The sequence below is a fragment of the Vanessa tameamea genome, chromosome 25, assembly GCF_037043105.1.
Source record: "Vanessa tameamea isolate UH-Manoa-2023 chromosome 25, ilVanTame1 primary haplotype, whole genome shotgun sequence".
Lineage (NCBI taxonomy): Eukaryota > Metazoa > Arthropoda > Insecta > Lepidoptera > Nymphalidae > Vanessa > Vanessa tameamea.
Window position 1 is genome coordinate 2,433,675 of NC_087333.1, and position 21,339 is coordinate 2,455,013.

Genomic DNA, 21,339 nt, shown 5'->3' on the forward strand with positions numbered 1-21,339 from the left:
ACAATTTTTGTAATCTATTTATCGGGAAATATTACAAACAGACAGAATTAAATGTTACATAGTTCTAATACGACGAAAACATTCTTAAGAAACGATTTTATAATCATTTTTCATTATATTTATATAGATATTTGTCTGGATTTGACGGAAACGGAATCACGTTCATGACTCGTAAAAATCAAGATAAATCGTGCCGGTTTAAGTATCACAAACCTATCTTTATCTTTCCTGTTTCAGATTATCTAATTTCAGGTTATATATTCGTAAAACGAGACTATTGTTACGTAGATTTTCCATTAATCGTTATATGTGAAACCAATATGACGGAAGGTTCTTTATAGATATATGAAATTATAGTTATAGTAATTTAATTTTTCAAAATTATAACAACGTTAATGTAAGATGTTTTTAGTCATTAATGAATTTTTTATTTCTTATAATAAATTCAAATGTTTAAAAATGTATACAACCACATATTTTAAATCTTATTTAATTAAGTAATCTTAATTTATGTATGAAGGGTTACAAATAAATAAAAAATAAACTCTCTACCATAATATATTCAAGGGTTTATCGTTATTTCGACTTGATTTTTGTAATCAAATATTTTTCATCTTATCAATATTATGTACGTGAGCAAATCCGCTGGCTAGGAGTTATGCTAAGGTTAGTCTGATTACGTCATGTGTATGAGGTTGCATCGACCAGAGATCGGCGCCAGTCTCCCAGGCGCCTTGCGAAGTAGAACACTGGAGATTAGGTCGCCTTTATTGGCTATTTACCAGAAATATAAATTCAATCATTATTTTTAACTACCCAACGAAGTTATTGTCCAGGGACGACTTAAAAAAAACTGTTACTGTCGATTAAATACCAGATACGGACAATATACCTAGAAGATTTCTTGCATTTTGGTCTAGAGTAAGTAGAACTTCCGTTAGTTGATAGTGTTATAAGTTTCTAAGGCATGGGCCTTAGATACCAAGTGGAGTCGTTGCCCTTAACCCTGATTGATCTCCCGTCGTAGCTTAATTGCCATCCCATCGTTTCATGAAAGTGAGGGAACAGGACTAAGGTTATTTATTCTTGTACTTGTGCAATATCACATATCTTGCACAGATAGCTAATCTTTAAGATTGGAACCAGTGGCAAATTAATTACTAACTTTATTTTCGTAAATGCATCGCCACGCATATGTCCGAAAACGAATATCTTCAGTAATTACCGACCGACGTGTAACCTCGTATCGTTAATTAAAATCCTTAAAAAATCTAATCGTTAAAAAAAGGGTTCATTGCACATGTATGGTATTTCAATTAACTTCAATACAATATTCTTTTTATTCTGGTCAACAAATTATGAAAATGAAGCTGAGTTAAAATATCTATTTATTTAAATAAAAATGATTTTTTTCTTTGCGTTTATCCGTGAAAATAGACGTTTTGTGTAGACCCTTAATTACCCTTGTAAAGCTGGGACGAGTAACGAAATCCTTTATATAGTACAACATTATTAAAAACACATTTCTATAAAAGAGTTTAGTAATAAAAAAGGTCTAAATAAATAATTACAGTCAGTAACTGTACATAATAATCGCATGATTAATTGTTATTACTGGATAATACTATGTCATCAATTTATCATAACTTAGGACTTGTTTATTAGCAAAAAGGAAATAAAATAATATTACTTTATCATTATATAATACCTACAATATGCATAATAGCTGTTGTGTAAATTCAAAATGTATCTTCACAATTACGACCTTTGTTGAGAGTACAAAAATATATTTATTATTTCAAATATTTTGATAACAACCAGTTTAAATTGAATCGTTCCGACTGTTGAATATTCATGTTTTAAGTGAAGACAGAATGTGTTCGTCCGGTAAAACGATAATAAGCGTTTTTATATCGTTCCATCCAACCAAAAAGTATCAAAAATACTTCGATATTATTTTGGATTAATGATACGTTATCACGCCAGCAATTGCCGCATTGAAAAAAAAAAATAAGCGTGTCTTTGTGCACGCGCAGTGCGGCCTTGAACTCGCAACCTCTGTTAACTCACTCACACCATACGTATCAGTCGAGATAGTTGCGCGAAGACGATTGTGTTGTGACAGCCCGTGTTAGAAATATAGATCTTTTATTGTGAAGTTTTGGATTGATTTGTAACTACAAGTGGTTTAATTTTTTGAAATGCCTCGGAAGATAATTAACATTTTTTTAACTACTTAGTCAAATTGGTTATTGCTTTGAATACAAGTAACTTTACATCCTCTCGACGAACAGACATGCAAAAGACATAAGTGTAATAACTGTATACAGATTTATATAAAACATGGGAACATACAACACTCTGTACAAACAATATTTATAGTTATGGTAAGATTTTGTGAAAGCCCATTTAGGTACACGTATACGCCCAACAATCATTTATTCTACCATAAAAATAGTTTGTACTGCTATTCGACATCGGAGCGGAGTGCCGGCGTAAGTTACAAAAGCTTCTCCTCGAAATAAAAGAAGGCCTTAGAAGCCCAGCCGTAGGTCATGTGCAGTCTGTTACGTAAAGGCTATCCCCGTATGTCTCGTTAACTAAAAAAAAAATCTGCTAAGGGTAGGCTATACGTTGCGTTACAAACCTAATGTTATACATAACGTATTTTTAATTGTATTAGATAAATATAGTGGCAAATGAGCCAGCTGTTTTGTATTGTAAGAAATATTAATAATCCCTTACATCTCCAATGCCCCCCCCCCCAAATCTCGAGAACTAAGATATTATATTCTTGTGCCTGTAGTTTCACTGACTCTTGACCCTTCAAACCGGGTCACAAGAACACTAAAGATTTGCTACATGACGTTGTAATATCATGAGTATCTGCTAGCCAGACCATACCAAGTTAAGTTTTGTATATCTATAAGACATAGGATGTTTATTTCATTAAATTTAAACTATAGACAGATAATCATAATATTCAAATACATTTATTTAAATACCCTCTTAACAGCGCTAAGCAAATATAAATCTGCACCCATTTAATATTAAACATTTACTCACTCTTGTTATTTCAAGTCTAGACAGGCACAGATGACTGCTTTACGTCAATATTACCAAAATTGCCAAGCCATTGTAGCTCTTATGCTCATACGATACGTACCAAAGTTGTACATGGACGTACAGTCTACGGCAATATTGATCTCGGTTACTAAGTTACGGTGACGTTGTGTATTGTTTATTCTTCGAACAAAGAAAGCCTGTAATGAAATTGCACAATGGCTTGGCACATTTTCTTATACTTTTTCAAAGTTTAATGACTCACTGAATTGTGTCTGAGTAAATACTTTCTATTGTGATTATATATATTTTTTTAAATTTAGATCGATTTCATTGCCCTCAATGTTGTTTAACACATCCTGATAATGGCGAAGACGCAACGAGGCATGATTAAGACATAGACGGCGACTAAGGAGATTTTGTACTACAAACTCATATTCTTCTTAATACAGATTAACCTACCTAGGAGTACAGCTGAGAGTATTAAGTGGGTGATCGAATTGGAATAACCATTACTATGTTCACAATGAAGAGTCACAAATCACAAACAAAGAAAGCAATCAAAATTCTAATTATAGAATTTCGATTTTAATGCTGCCTGGAAATAAAAATGTTCAGGGACTTTTTTTATGTCATGTTGGCGGACGAGCATATGGGCCATCCCATGGTGGTCACCACCGCCTATAGACAATGGCGCTGTAAGATATATTAACCATTAATTACATCGCCAAAGCGTTACCAACCTTGGGAACGAAAATGTTATGCCCTTGTGCAATCCTTCAAACCGGAACACAACTATACTAAGTACTGTTATCTGCAGTCATCAGATATTCTACCTACCTGGTGGTACCTACCTAGACGGGCATGCACAAAGCCCTACCAACAAGGACTTATTAAATCCATCAAATTGGGACGATATATTATAAGATCGTTTTCAAGACTTTCAAGTGTATCAAGACACTAATTAAATAATTTTGTTCATCTTAACAGTATTGTTGCTTAAGAGTTAAGACTGACTTATTCTGCCAGAAACGATGGTGGTTCAATAATAGGTAAAGTGTTTAGAAAATAAGTGACTCTTCAATTCAGTGACATCATTTTCGCTCCATATAACTCATGTTCCATATTAATATGTATCAAAAAGCAGTTTCGAGTAACACCTCGGCAAGCGGAACCTAAATTGGGTTAATCCTTTTACATGGTTTAATAATTTAATTACTCGTAACGCGAGGTTATACACGTATAAACACGTATAACTCAAATAAACCCTTCTTGGGTTTCAATGCATTTTAGAATAACATTTAATACGAAAATTGTATCCGCAAGCAACGGGCACAGGGGATGCTATGTCTTCGTAGAACTAATTAATCAGTAACGTCCAACTTATTAACAAATACATTGATCGTGAATATACAGATAACACCAAGAACATTTTTTATTTAAACATTAAGAATGTCAAAAGAAATCACACGCAAATATACGCATTGTAATACCAATGCCGCTCTACATTGCTCCACCCCGTGTGTCTTAGTGTAAATTTTATTGTATATAAAATATAGCACTAGTATCGCCTGCTTTTAAAGAGTTGTTCGTCTGGTTATAGAAATAAAAAAAAATCTCAACGTTTCATTTTTAGAATTAATACAGATCTAATTAGCATTTACTAAACGAAGGTTTAAAATTTTTAACAGCTCGTATAATCACATGAAATCGCTCTATTTGCTTATAATTTACGTGGTCTAGCCACTAGGCTGTCTGGGTTAGTTGAGACTACACTATACAGAATAATGAAGGTACGTTATCTTGTACATTTAAGTTATTACAATTTCTTATAGAACACAGTAGAAGTAACATTATAAGGTAACGTAAATCGTGATCTTATATTGTAATCTTACGTTTTGGTTTTGAGGCTGCTGTGTGTGAATTAAAAGTAATATGGATTGCAGTAATAGCATTAACTCTGAATAAAGAAGATAAAGAAGCACTTTGAATAATGATCTTTATCTCTGTAACTGTTTCGCTAGTCAGTCGTAAAGATGAAAATTAATGTAAACTCGCGTAAAAACGGCAGTTTTAAACAAGACTTGTTATATTAACCATAATAATATTAAATTATTTTAATAAAAAATATAACCTTGTCTTGCTAATAAAGACGTTCGAAATGGAGTTCCACAATTACGATATTATACTCAGAATCGTCAGACCTCGCCCTCTTATAACGTTAGTTAGTTAAAAACATCTCTCTTTCTGCCATCCTTGATTCACATAAGAAAGAAGAAGACATTCTGTGACCAAAGATCCAACATTTATTGATAAAGTCGTTAATGTCTCCGAATGGTAATAGTCACTCGATGTTTCCAATTATACAGTAAAAATTGGATCCTATTGTAATAAAAAAGACTAAGCCACGTGTATCTTGTTAGTAACATTTAAATTATATCAAAGCGCCAAAAATGGACCACCGTACGATAAACCTAAACAAGACATACAAAAGAGCAATAAATGTCACGCACCAACCAAGTACTGCAGCGTGTTAAGAGTCCGGAAACTATAAATAAGAGAACAATAGCACGACTACTACCGGAAGATGTGTTAGTTTTAAGCGCTTTCGTGGCGCTTTTTGGGCGAGCAGGTGCACTGAACTGTAAACAACATTATCTTTATACAGGTAAAATAAATCGTCTCAGTTATCATATTTATTATGTACCAATTTTTGTTGAATATTTTTATTAGATTATAAGTATGTTATGAACTGTGCCAAAAGACAGATAATATCTATCGTGACAATTCGCGAATACGCTTATTTATATTTTACTTCTGCTAAGAAAGTGATAACGTTTAATGTCTGACGTCACAATCGTATATATCTAGATTATTGATCATACTTAAAATCCAGACCACCATAAATAGGTCCGACCTAAAATGGATATTGCAGATTGGTTTCGATAACCTCTATAAGGGTCATTACTCTTTGATCTTACAAAGTACGTGAGTTCGTGCGACTTCGACTGCGTCTGTTGAATATGTAATACAGTTTTTTTGACTATCCTGATAGAGAGACGAAAGCATCCTCTGCGTAACAGGAGTTCTAAAAAAATTACTTTTGAAATATATCCTTCAAGGAAATAAAATAAAAATGAATTGTCACCTAAATTATAAGCTAGGGATGAGTTTAAATTAAAACCGTAATTTTGCAAATTTGTATAGAGTTTTTACGCGATGTTTAACGCTTATCCTAGCGCTGTGTATTATATTCAGTATTCATTAAAGGCATTCTTAAACTTACTTTTGCGTTACTGACAAAACAAGCTATGAATTTTGCAAACAATTCGAGAAGGTTCAAATTTTTTGTGTCTATTGTGTATGTACATACAATCAAACTCTGTTTTTATTAAGGTTTTTACAAATGTTGATTCCATTGTGTAAATAATGCATACATCGTCTACAATAGTTTATTGCAATTTGCATAAAAATGTAACGAGATTTGCATTTTATCTTAGAAAAATTATGCTTATTACGTGGCCGCAATGCAGAAATTACGAAACGTAACCTATTGCATGCAAGCATATATTTGTTTTATGCTAATAACATTAAGTGGGTTATTTTAGTATACTTTATAAAATTTAATCCGTATTAACGGAGAACTTGACCTAGATATACTAAATTACGATTTATATTCACGAGACCGAATAGACATCTTTTAACCGAGCACGTTCGATCTCAGTATTGTTACTGTATCGATACTTATCCTGAGGTATGCCGTATGATTTTGGTCAACTGTATATCTATAGATATAGAAACAATTAAAATGTCCGCAACGTACATTCTGAACCATTTCTGTTACGGCCATTAGGACAAGATTAATTACCCACTTGTTTACTCGTGACTATTTAAATAATCACCACGAATTTGTCTCAAAAGCGCAGGTACAGAATTGTGCCAAAAGCAAACTAACCCCAGTTTTAAAATCATCAAGCGTACATGTAATTTTCGAAGTAATTACCATTTGACAAAACGAACGAGAGGCCTACTCGTTAAGGTAATGGAAAATGAATAGAGAGACGTTAAACCATTTGCAGCGGCGCTTCTTTGTCTCAGCGATCCAAGGCCAGTTTCACTCTCGAACAAAAGTACAATACTTTTGTCAAGTAGAATGTAAACGTGTTTTAGTATATTTCAAGAGCGAAGGATCACGAGAAATAAAGGATATTAATTATTCCTTAAGACAATGATGTTTGCTCCACATTGAGTTCTTAGAATAAATTCCGAAGCTATAAAAAAAATTAAAAATTCTATACTAATAATACAATATTTCAATTCTTGTTTGTGTTTTTTTATGAATTAATTTGTGGTTCAACACTGTAATTATTTTTTTGTTTAAATTGTTTCATTACGGAATATTTTCTCCCATCATCATCATTACAACTGATGTGTCTTGATTCTTGCTGGTTCTTTCTTGGTTAAATCTACATTCCAGACCGGCAATAGCGTTAATTCAAGTCATTAAATCTTGTTAAATAACAATAAACGAGCCTACAAGAGTTTACGTATTTAAATTAAAACCTTTGTTAAATGAAACAAAACATATTTCTCTTCCATTCATTTCCAATTGTAATTTTTAAAACATTATTCGATATTATAATGAGGCTCACTTCGAATATATTCATGATTGGCATTCTTTTGAATATCCTTTATTTTCGGTTTACCTTTGTTCATGATGTAAATAATCTGAAAATCAAGATACTAAAACAACCTGTCTTGCCCCTACTAGTGACAGAAGGACTGGTTTATTGTTACGCACAGATAGTCAAAATTGCGATCTATAACTGCTATGCAGATGCTATCATTTTAGCTACCATGCCATTATTTCGGTCATTTGTACGGTACATATTTTTACTAGAAGCCTTACTTGATTTTAATTATAAATTGTCTTTGTAAATACTGTATAAATATTTTTATGTATTTTTTTCTTTATTGCACACCAATACTAAAACTAAATTTGACATTCGAATTAACAAAAGTTACATGGGCAACAGGCGGACTTATCGCTAAAGCAGCGATCTCTTCTAGCCAACCTTTGGACAGAGGACTGGTTGTAAAATAAATGTGAGAAGGGGTACAATTATTTTAAATTAAAATTATTTTACATTAGTTTAAATTAACAGGAATCGCTCCATGGTGATTATGTTACGAGGACTAAGTCTTCCTTTTAACATCACACTGTAAAAATAAAAGCTTTCAAATAAATCAACAGCAGAATATTATTTTAATGCACGTTTTATTTTCCTATCGACACCTTTTAAAATGACTGTCGTATTTATATAAACTCTTACTCGAAATATACAAATTGCTAATTAATGTTGAACCTTATTTCTAATCCAATAAGAAGCGTAATACTTTACAGGTCCATCTCGTTGTGTGGTGTATGAATTCACTGAACAAAATACATCTGTTTAGTATTATATATTTTATTAGGAGTAAGAGTCTTGAGCTTAGATTTGTTATAAACACTTTTGTTGAATAATGCATTTACGTTTCGGAATATTTCTATTGAATAAATTTAATGGGTTAATTAACATCTGATCTAGATTCTTGCTATATTAAAGGTAACATTTGCAAGACTTCGTTTGTGATTTTTTACATTAAGTTATTGCAACTGTAAAAAGTACGTAAATTTACATCGCGATCCAGCAAAAAAAAATACCATCAAGTTCGGCGAAACTACATCAGTGTCTTCTGGTTGAAAGCTAAACAATGTTTATTTTGAAGAATCGTTGATCAATTTCATCTGCTCCTAGCTATTGTCACTAGAAACCGGATTGGCAAATTGCTCTGTTTTTTTTTCTAAAACAAGTTTTTTATTGACATATGTTGTAACAATTCTGGTATTTGGGAATAACACGAAACTTCTAAATTACTAGAATGTTTGGCAAACCACAACATTAATTTCATTACAAGAGAAATGATGAGTTTTCTCTAGGCTACTTTACAACAAAAAAACTTTACCACAACACTATACCACTCCATAATTTCAAACTTAATTTGCATTATGAATTTATGATACGCTTAACCTTTGTAAAATATGGAGCCTTGCTTTGAACACACTTGTTTTGTTTTACTTCGATTTTCTTGATCCATTATCGTCGAAGCAAACTCGATACGTTTCAGCAAGATGGTTCCATTATAAGATGCCATTGCTCCTGAGAAAGAAAGGTATGGAATGTGGGCGTGAAATGATTGAGTGCCTTTTTCTAGTCATTCTTGGAGCAGATTAGGATCGGAATTCTTCGGGATGGTGTAAAGGAATCTGTAACGCAGAGATTAATATTTAAAAAGGAATGGTTACAAATATCAAAAAAAATATTAAAACTACCTTATTTTCTTTATTCAAACGAGAATAGTATGTAAATATGTTCAAAGTCAAAACCTTTGCAAATATTGTCTACAATATAAGATAAAGTTGTCGTTGAAAATAGACTATAGTCATATTTCGACATCGTCAGAAATAGGTTTCGAAGTGACGACAAAAATATCATGGTGTGTGAATCACGCAGCTGCGCAACGTTCACCTGTGCTATTATGACTTACGTTTAAGCGTCGAACACATCTGCGCAGTCGGGGCAAAAGCGGCTGCGGATTCATTTATAAAGTAAGACCACACCTTCGCAATCATGAGTTATTTGCACTGGTATTGTTATATGACTTGGTCACGCTCAGGTGTTTTCGATCATTTAAAGATATTAAAGTGTTAGGTTTATTTAAGGCATACAATAAGACAATACATGCAAAATTAGAATACAAGTAAAACAGAACAATCGGTTTTATTTAATATTACAAATATATCAATATGTTTAAAGTATTTGACATTTAATGTAGCTGAAAATGTACTATAATTTATTTATTTCTAATATATATGAAGTATGTCTAACAATTTTAAAAGTATATAATTAACTAATTCGGATAAATTCTATTTTTTTAATCTTTATATTTCTAATCTATTAAATGTAATCATACATAGTACCCACTTATAAAATTATCCCCTTTTAATAAATGAAGTTCATTGTTTGGTGGACGTTCTAGTGACAGAACTGAATCTGACACATGCAGGTATCCTTAAATGAATATAAAAAAAAAAATTAAGCACTGTATTTCAATTCTCTAGTTTTGATTTTGATCTACGTTTTCTGTGTTTGGTTACTGGGAAACCTCAACAATCTATCACAATATACAGTTTTTCAAATCGTATGTACAAAGATATCACGAATTTAATTATTTTATTTCGCAATTTCTCTTTACGTATGATGATCGTTACGTATATGAGACGTTATGTTGATACGAATAGATATGTATACCACATTAGTCGATTTTGCAAACAATTCGTCAGTCATTTATTAATGTCAACGAACTTATTAAGAACATCCTCTCTAGATCGTTAAACTTTAGTTGACCGAATTGCTCGTGTGGATCGTATGAATGGAATAATATAGTAAGGTAACCTTACCTTAGAATAAATTTATATTGAAATGGTATTAACTTTTTGCTTGGTTATTATACGGAATGACAATATTTGGAATATAATTTTAAAGACTTCGATATACAGTACGATATTTTATATACAATTATAAAATTAAATTTACACGGTGGCTGGTCTTTAGGCTTTGCAGGCCTACCCGGATTTCGCTCATCAATTATTCTACCGCCAAATATCAATACTATGTTGCTGTGTTCCGGTTTGATCTGGTATGAATCGGTATAATCACATGCATACGGAATATAAAGCAACGTAGAGTAGTAGATACAGATTTTATTTAATTCATTTAAAGAATACGAAGGGTCGTTTGTAAGTATTCACGTACAAAATAACATAATTATTATATATATACGAGTAATAAAATAACAGGAAAAATTAAGACATTAGTATGTCTACCATACCGGATACTAAAAGGTTTTCCAAAACGACTACGACTGAATTTTAATTTCTCTCTTTAGCCTAGCCGAAAATACTCATACATACCACTTCTCACCGACTGGTACTTCTGAGTGAAGATTAAATTACCAAGGTCTTGAAATGCAAGAATATGAAAGCTGTTCCAAACGGTTGAATCCGACTCGTTTGACATTATTGACTGGAACCATGGCGATACCTCATATTATAAAAACAATCCCCGTTCAAAGTAATTAGTTAAAACCAGTTCAAATTGAATAATTATTGCTAAAACAATATACATACTTAAATAGGTAAACTTTGATTGCTGTAAAGGCCCTGATCTCCAAGCGAGGCATAAACTTGCGGCAAAGAAAATGGTTATCATTGCGGCTTATTGGTTTTGAAACAGAGCCAAATCGTAGTCCTGTAAAGATTATTAAATTAATTTCTTTATGGAAAGCCGCCTTCTAGAAAGTGGTCATCACCAACCATAGACATTAGCGCCGTAAGCAATTTTACCCATTCCTAACATCACCAATGCGCTATCAATCTTGGTAGCTAAGATTGTCCCTTGTAATTATAGTAACACGAGCTTCTCCTTTTAAGCTGAAACACAACAATACTAAGTATTGCTGATTGGCATTAGAATACATATGATGAGTGGGTGGTACCTAACCAGATGAGTTTGCATAAATAAAGTCCTACCAACAAGTAGATATGCCAAGAAGCAACATGCTTGCGTGGTTTTATTGTCAAAACGTACAACCGCAGTCTTTGTATGATCCACTGACGGGCTTAACCGGCAAGGCTTGTAAAGCTCGCGTGTCGATTAGAGCTTTTACATTAAGCTATGCTTACATATTCGTAAAAAAATGCTGACAGATTTCAATCCCATTTCTTTTAGCATTAATGATCGTCGCTTTCTTGGTGGTTCTACTTAGTAGAACATTTAAAGGTGTCTGTAATAGTTTCCTTTAGGAAAAAATATTTTAGAAGACGAGGAAAGCTTTCGCTACCTAGAGTATTGTTTTTCTAGACTAATATTATAAAGAGGCAAAATATGTTTGTTTGTATGTCTTTAGAGAATTCATCAATCTCTTTCACTGGTAGTAAGTTACATTATTTCTGAACGCATAAAAGGTATAAATTTTCTTTATTAATGAATTGCACCCATGCGAAGCCGGGTCGGGCCACGAGTCTTAAATAAAGGAATTGTCCTTAAAATTAGAGAAAAACGGGTCGTATCTATGAATATTAAATTTAATAGTGTCATAACTATTACATGCAAATTTTATTCATGTTGAAATTTAAATAAAATAAGCATTTTATTAACACAAAATGTAAGTACCAGACCAATAGCGTGCAAAATTTGTCGATTTGTTTGGCGTAAGCTAATTTAATTAACATTTTAATTTGATAAATATATTGATAGATTAAAGTCTAGACGCGCAGAAATTTTCAAATTGAAATATTATATTTACAGAAAAATAAAGATATATTGTCAGAGGGTTGACTTTCTGTTTTTTATTTATTTCTGTGTATATTATGGTCTTGAATGAATGTTTTTACTCTTAGTTAAATAAATAATAAAAAAAAATAACCAACTAGTTTTTCTTTTTCATTACGAGACCAGGTATCGGTTTATCGATCGTCTATTGGTAATTCGAAACATTTGAAATCGACATTTAAATGTTATAACATTGCAAATATCAACACATTATTTTTTATAATTAAGACAAAAAAAAAACAATTTAATTAGAAAAAAAACGTACTCTTGTGTTGACAAAAAATGAGTTCAAGATAAAAGAGGTTTTAAGGAATGTAACAATATAATGACAAAAAAATTAACATAAAATTACGACGCATTAAAGCAGCCACATGAAAAATAATAAGGTCGTTAGAGACACTCGGATATGTGTTCATTATCACACACTTGTGGGAAAACCGCAAACGTCTATTGTCAATTGTGTCTATTTTTATTATAATGAAACTTTGAAATCAAGTAGACGTACTGTTATTATGATGAGTTGTAAATAACGTTTTCGTACACTTTGGTCATCGATCTGTTTTTATAACTATTCCGTGTCATTTCCGGTCATAAAGTTTTTTTTTTAATGTAATTTCCCCGGTATGAGATATTATTACACAGTACAGTACCTACTTACTTACAGGAATATATTAGAGTGTAATAGAAATCATAGAACGTACCGGCAAATTAAAAAAAAAAAACTTTAGACATATGTAATTCCTTTTGTTAATTTCTTTATAAAATATTGTAAACGTTAGCTACGAGACGTTCGTCAATTTAATAGGACCTTGTAATTCGAAATTTAAAAATAATTGTTTGATTTATTATATATTAGTTTCACTGGTTTACATTTGATGATAATGTTTATCAAGTTATTTCTAATTGTATGTACATATTTAAACTATATGCCATTAACAAAATGACCTTGAAAATGTTTAATCTGGTCGCCAAAAATGTTCTATAGTGTTCTGTGAGCGAATTTAGATAAATTACATCGTATATCTTGTGTTGTTATGACTACTGAGACTACATTATACTATAAAGATTGTCCATAATGGCAGTTATATTGAATACATAAAGAACTGCCCGTAATATTGTGACACTGGTGGGCAATGGATTATCTATTGTTAGGGAGAAGATTACAAGAATACTATTAACGGTACTCTATACTGATACACAGTTTCATATGATCATTGAAGCGGTTTTTTTTTATTATATTAGGTAGACCGGCGAATCAAATGTGCTACCAGATGCTGAATGGTCACAGTCGCCCAAAGTTATTTGCAATGCAAGAAATAAAACTACTGATGTCCCTATAGACTAAATATTGATACATTCGACCATATAACAACTGATGAATGAACATAAACTAACAAATTTACTTAACAAAATGTCATATTTACTAGAATATGAACCTGCGACCTTCAGGTAAGGGTTACCCACGTTTTTATTTTATCTAATGCATTTGTTTCAGATTTACATTGTAAACCTGAGTATAAACTTAACGGTAAAAATAATAGTATAAACAGTAGTTTATGTCCTTCATTGAGACGACATTAATAAAATATCTGCACAAAAATGGTCTCAGATACAGGTTGTAAATCACCCAAGAGGGGTTCCTGGTTATAAATTAATTTTATTATAAAAATAATGAGAATTATTTACGTCCTTCGTCATTTATAGACTAATGTAAATAAATAAAACTAAACTAATCGTCAACTCTTATAATAGGCGGATCCGTTTCTTACGCACTGTGGAGTCCAAGCTCTCCGATATCCTTTATACCGAAAATAATTTAACCATTGGTTAAATTCTATTGTAGAATATTCCACTCGTACAACGGATGTTGTGTGAAACGTTCTATAATTAGTAACTGGATGAAAGGAGTAACGCAAAACAGTGATACTTAGAGAAATTAACATATATTTGTAGCCGTTTTCTAATTATTTGATTCTATATTCAAAATTAGTATCGCTTCTTGTTACTATTGGTTCAATTGGTTTTATAAGAATAATAGCCTATTATTCAACTAATTTTTTTTTTTAATTCACATTATAATACAAAGCTCTAAAATGTTCATTTGATTTAATTTATATAGTCGACAAAAGGAATAATTCTATTATAACCGTTGATAAAGTTACATGTTATTTACTTGTAATATTGTTATTAAGAATTGAGATGCAATGTAAGATACCGGAAAGATAACAATTCACGAAGAAGCAAATACCTAATTGATAAGAAAAAAAAATCCGACGAATTTCTTTCAATGGTTCTCCTCAGGACAGTATTTTATTTTCCGAACGGGTGATAGTGTTTAATTTAATAATCAATAAGTAAGTATAATGCTTCTACATCCATTAATTAAACTATCGCTCAAAAATCATTACATATGTATATATCTGTCCAGTATAACTTAGTATCTAGTATGAATTTCATAGCGTATTCTCGTCAAGTCGATGCAAAACCACCGTGTCGCGACTATTTACCGTAATCCAATAAAACAGTCAATGTCAAGCGCATTAGACTACTAAATAGTTTTTTCTCAATATGGCCTGGACATATCCTCCGTCGTCCATATCTGATAAGGGTCTTACGGTATCAGTCACAGATACATTAAACATGATCATGCTGGGCTTCTTACGGTTGTTAGAAAGAATGCTATTAACAATCCAATTGATGTGTTCACTGTCACGAGACTTTTCTTCGCAGTACCTTTGTTATTTTTGGATTATATATTTATCTCTAAAAGTGTGTCGCTGATATTACGATGATTACATTTACGGGTCGTGTAACACTTATTTAATTGGTTGGTTCTAATAAATCTTTTAAGCAATAGAAAAAGGTTTCTTTTAAATTAAGAACACCAATTTATGTTAAACAGTTGTCACCTCGTTTTAACTTTGTAACTTTACAGATCAGCAATTATTACACTTAATCTACAATTTTTTACATCCGCATTCCGTAATTATCATTATCTCGAGGAAAACTCAAATGCCTTATTGATAGCCAGCGAACCTTGACGGTTGTAATGGGAGTCACAATGGTGAAAGCTATACGTAGGGCTGCCATCTCTCTGAGTTTCTCTGGATATATTCTTATAGCGTCAATGAAGCGAGTGGCCTGAGTTTTGTTTTCAATCCGAATAAAAAAAATGTTATCAGTTCCAGATCTTTCCAGACTTTTATAAATTTTAATAAGAAACCTACATTAACATTGTTAGATAGCCTGTAGCTAGAAGACTTAATTTTTAACCAAAGATTGGGGCTTCAATCAACTTGAGCCGAGTATTTATGTGTTTAATTTGTGTTTTCTCGTGCTCGACAGTGTAGGAAAACGTCGTGACAAATCCTATAAGTGTTGGATGTAATTCTGCCATATGAATAACCAAACCCGAGGAGCGTAATAGATGAAGCATTTGCCTAAAAGTAAAAAATTTAGAGACTGTTATTTTTTTTATCCGAAGTTTATCGAACCCTTAGTCTTGGTTTAATTAAACAGACAACCTATGCTATACGACTTGTGGAGACTGAACTAAATTGAATCCAAATGTATGGCCCTTAGCCATGCCATGTTATCTGAAATACGATCGTCTGTAGCCGATCTTCTAATTCGATTACATATCTATAATCCCATTTTAGCTTTAATCAATTGTCTTTCTATCTTTATATATAACTAGCTCATTGTGGCTTTACCAGCGCGAAGTTTATAACACTTTACCTATAGATATACCGTCACTCCTACTTATACCCCTCCAAGGGGTGAATTAAAAAGTTCACCTATGTCATTCCTCGAGACTCCAATTATCTTCATGCCAAATTTTATCAGTTCAGCGGTTTAAACGTGAAGAGGTAACAGAGAGAGTTACTTTCATTTCGCACTTGTAATATTAGTTATACATGACGACGACTGTGGCGCCGTCATCGATCGACACTATCAATTTTTAGTTGAGTGATTGTATACTCTTTGCTGTCAATGTCACTCTGACGGAACGTCAAACAACCAATCAAATTTTCGTGGTCGAACATCATCGACGGATCGCCATTAATTTGATTCCATTTGAATCTTATATTAAATTAAAAAAAAAAAAAAACTTTATGATGGAATTGTCTATTGACACAACTGATACGCCGATATACATATTTGGTCTGAATATAATTTATTTTTATTTTTATGGTCACTTCTTGATTGCTTTGGACTGTAGCGTGAAGTTATATAGCCTTCTTCAATCAACGGAACACCTAACATAAAAGTAATTATTCACTTCGGGCTGATAGTTCATGTGAAAAGCGCGTTCAATCAGCTGTCTCATTAATTAAAAAATTACCCAGCGTCCAATCCACTGTAAACTTCAGTTCCCAGTGTTTTCTAAATAGATCTATCACAGATCTACACAGACATGTTGCCTGTGCCTTTGGTATATCTACTATTTTAATTGAGTTTAGTAGTTTGATGTATCAACGTGTTTTTTTTTTTATTTCCAGGTAGCATCACAATCTAAATTAAAGGATTACGATTTTAAATTTTATTCGTGACCTTTCCCAAGTGTTCTTAAAATGTTACGATATTTGCTTACAAAATAAAATCGGCATAAGCTAGATTTACTACAAGATTTTTTTCAATAGTAAAGCGAGGATATATTTACATACAAACTCACAATCTTTCATATTTATAATATGTATTAATTAGTTTATGTAATATTAAAAAAATACGTACAGATTGAGGTACATAGATAGGGAGGTCTACCTAAGTCGAGTATCCAATTGTACAATCATTATGGAGATTGTACTAACTAATAGGCTAAATATAGAAAACACATAACAGAATACATTATATTTTAGAATTAAGAAGAACGTTTTCTCTTTATTCCTTTCGTTAGTAATATTTGCAATAGCCTCCGCTGTAATCTAGATTATAAATGGAATAGAGTCTAACTGTGTTCCTAGGTAGAGTGTAGGAGTAAAATCGATCGTATGACGCACGGTTTCTTCCGTAATGGTAACTTCATTCGTTCAGCGGTATAACACCTTTTTGGTACAGTCAAGTAACGACATTTTCTTCATATGATAACATCAACAGTATACAATAGTTTATTATTTTACTAAATAGGTACATAGTACGTATATATCTAATAAACCTAATAAACTTTTTAATATACTGTAAGCCTATAAATTATTTTATATAAAATATTTATAAATAATCATTTAAGGTTGTATAGCTTTTAGCTATTGAGTTATATTCAATCACAGAATTATATAAATGTGATGAATAATTTTTGGTTTGAAATTTTTATAATAAAAGTAGAGGAAGAATATTTTTGAATTTGACATGGGAATTGTTAATCTGGGTTGAAAAGCGGAAGATAATGGATGATTGTAATAAAAACTGGAAAAATAAATATTGTAAACTATATTAAATATTGTTAATTACTTGACGTTCCTATTTAATTGAAGCTGGGTCTTCAATACGCTTATTAATAAGTCATCATCCTCCTGCCCTTATCTCAATTTTACTTGGGGTCGGCGCAGCATGTCTTCTTCCATACTTCTCTGTCGGACGTCATCTCACAAGTGACAATCTTTCTATCCATATCGTCTTTCACACGCTTATTAATGAGTGTTGCTATTAAAAAAATCGATTTCTCAAAGATACAATTTTAATCGCCACTCGTAGCAACGTAATAACGAAATTTTTATATTATTACAGCAATATTATAACACGATTAACTTGTACATGGACATAGGCATAGACGGACATTTAGATGTATTAGTAAGCATTCTAGGAAAAACCGGCATTATATTGATTTCCTTTGAAGTATAGGGCGTAGGGTGCAGTTTAATCGGAAAGGCCAATACGATAGCCTATCTATCACATAACAAACACAAATATAATGTTAATCACGTATTCGATTTAATTAGAATTTATTTATAGTTACGATTCGTATTATATTATACTTATTCATTCTTCACATATTCCTTGTCTCATTTTGTTAAATAGGCTATACGCCTAAACTTCAATGCTATTTTTTCATTAGATTCATTACTAAGCGTTGAGTTGTAGCGTGTAGCAACGTCTTTCTTTTTCATTTCTAATTTGATTTCTAGAATTGATGAACTTATTTTATATTTTTAAATTCATAAATAACAAACATATCCTTTTACTGATCAACACAAAAAAATTGAAGTTTAATTTATACCGTGCGAAACAAACTGTTTAGAAGACCTTTTTTTTTACTCGTCGTTGTTTATAGCAGAAAATATACTCTGTGACCATTATTACTTTGGAAATTAATTAATAAAAAAAGTTTTTATAATTATACCTTACGCAAAATTCTTATCATACTATTCCAGTTTATACTGTCACAAAAAATGAGACATAAAAAGTATATAATTGCCTCAATAACGGGTTTTATATAAACAGCCCATAACTAGTAATGAGATTAAACGTCTCCAACGTTCGTGTTATAAAAGAATAGATACCTGTAGTATTTTATAACACAAACTTTGTTATAATAGAAGGTTTACTTGGTGTTAGTGCTTTGTGCAAAACCGTCTGGGTAATTACCACCCACCCATAACGGATTCATTGGAATACGTGATACGTGGAATACGTTCTATAAATAGGTATTATAATTATTGAATTATAATACTTATTTATATATTATTATATATAAATAAGTATTGATATATTATACCATATTCGAGCCACGAGGATAAAATATCTGCATAATCTGTATTCTTTTTTGTGAAATACATTTACGAAACGAGTACCTGGCCGTTATAAAAAAAAAGTTACCCTTCATTGAATTCGTAATTTGTATTGTTATAAGCTACGGGGTTTATATGCATTGTCGGCTTTTTCAACGGTATTCTAGAATAGTAAATGTGAATTTCTTAAATAATGTTTCTACTTAATCCTTAATTTGTACTTATTTGGATATTCGGTAATACTCAAAATCATTTAAAATATCATTGAATATAATTTGAAAATTCCATAAATTCTTAATAATATACAAATGTTTACTTTTAAATAACGGTCGAATCAATTTACAGTATTACTGTTTATCGATTAATAAATATACCTATAAGTCAATATGAACATTATGAAGGTATTATACCTAAAATAAGTTCGTAATTGAATATTTAGCAACATACAATTAATTATTATGTTACATTGTTACTAGACACCATTTTTAACTACACGAGCATAAAAATAAAGCAATACTTTTCAGTCAATTAAAAAAAAAACACAAAATGTAACTATAGTTTTCTTACAATAGTGACAGTAATCAATTCAAAACTCGTGCAATATTAGCTTGCACAAAGAATAGGTAAAAATAAATGGAGCGTCGAAAATTATATACCTTTTTTAATTTAACTATAAATATATAATTGATAAAATCTATGCACATATCATAGCCAACACTTTCGTTTTAAAACCGATAAAAGGTTCAAGAAATATAAAACTGCAAGTTATATGATGTTCTAAATTTAAAACCAATCCGTTATAGGATTAAAGTTATTGAGATGTGAATGAAAGGTAGACGCATAATAATTATTAAAAAAAAATATTGGTCTTAAGACGATATTTGCATACATCTATATAGTAAATATATATTTAAAAAAAAGGTTCTTTATAGAGTCTAGCGAGGCTATCAGTGGATGTATATTATCACTTGAAAGCGAAAACTTCGCGAGGTCACAAGTAATTAATCACGATAATAAAATACCTACAATACTAAGTCCGGACGCGTGTTTTTTATTATAATAAAGACTATTACTTTTATCGTATTTACTGAGTACTTAATTTGAAACATTCTGTATCATAATACATGATAAGAGAATGATTAATACTGAAATATTTTGCGGAATTTAGAACTTCCGCGAGGACGTTGTATCGTACCTACATAGGAGCTTCTTACACAAGATGCACACTTGAAGATGAAGGGCAACTAACCTGCTATCCTTAATACGGCACGGTCTGCCGGGTCCAGCTGCAAAATGGACAAAGGCTTGTCCTTCGCCCATTCTTTCAAGCTGAAATCGTTCTCGAATTCCATGTTTTTGTCATCCAAAACACGTATTCTCGCCCGAACTCTCGCACATAATTGAATGAATCCCACCACAACACTAGGGCCGAATACCGCACATTATAAAAAACTTCAGAGACGACGTTACACACGAATAAAAAGTAAACAAAACGTTACGCTCATTGTAAAATGAAAATCGATAAACGCTGTACAAAACTTACGAAAGATACGGCACTGCGTATCTCGAATTTGTAAACTCTGATAATTCACTACTAGCACTGTAACTTGACACAAAAAATAAACCGATGTGTAAAATCAATTAAAAATCATCCAAATCCCAATGGACGGAGCAAATAATAATTGTTTTAGGTTATCAGAACCACCAAACGTCATACACCGAACCGGCAGGCAGACATGATGCGACTGTCTAGTTCATAATGATACCGGCTGTCGCTACCATCGCTCAGCTGTTTCCGCGCACGCTCACGCTGTGTATTATCCGAATAAATGTGAAAGCACCTTATCATTACCACATCAGTGCGCGATTTTAAATCTTTTCATATAATCGATTCATTTGGTTTCGCCGAACTATTACTGCCATCTCTATGTCGATGGGCGTACTATACAATAGTCACACAGGTGTCTGTGTGACCAGTACATTAATCAAAAAGTACCATTTTATTAAAATATAAACCACTTAGTTTTTTATGGGTTAGTTTTTTCACCTACAAATATAACTTTCTTGGAGTTCATCTATTGAATAAACGTTATTATTATTTATTTAATAAATTAACA

General features: G+C 31.7%; 1 protein-coding gene across 1 annotated transcript in view; it reads right to left on the reverse strand.

Annotated features, from left to right (window-relative positions):
* The window catches only part of LOC113401796 (dystonin), a 265,057-nt gene extending 244,095 nt beyond the window's left edge, over positions 1-20,962 (reverse strand). Inside the window, exon 1 of the mRNA XM_064218869.1 lies at positions 20,472-20,962. Coding sequence (XP_064074939.1) covers positions 20,472-20,574 — 103 coding nt within the window. The 5' untranslated portion in view covers positions 20,575-20,962. The remainder of the gene's footprint in view (positions 1-20,471) is intronic.
* Positions 20,963-21,339: the final 377 nt, after the last annotated feature.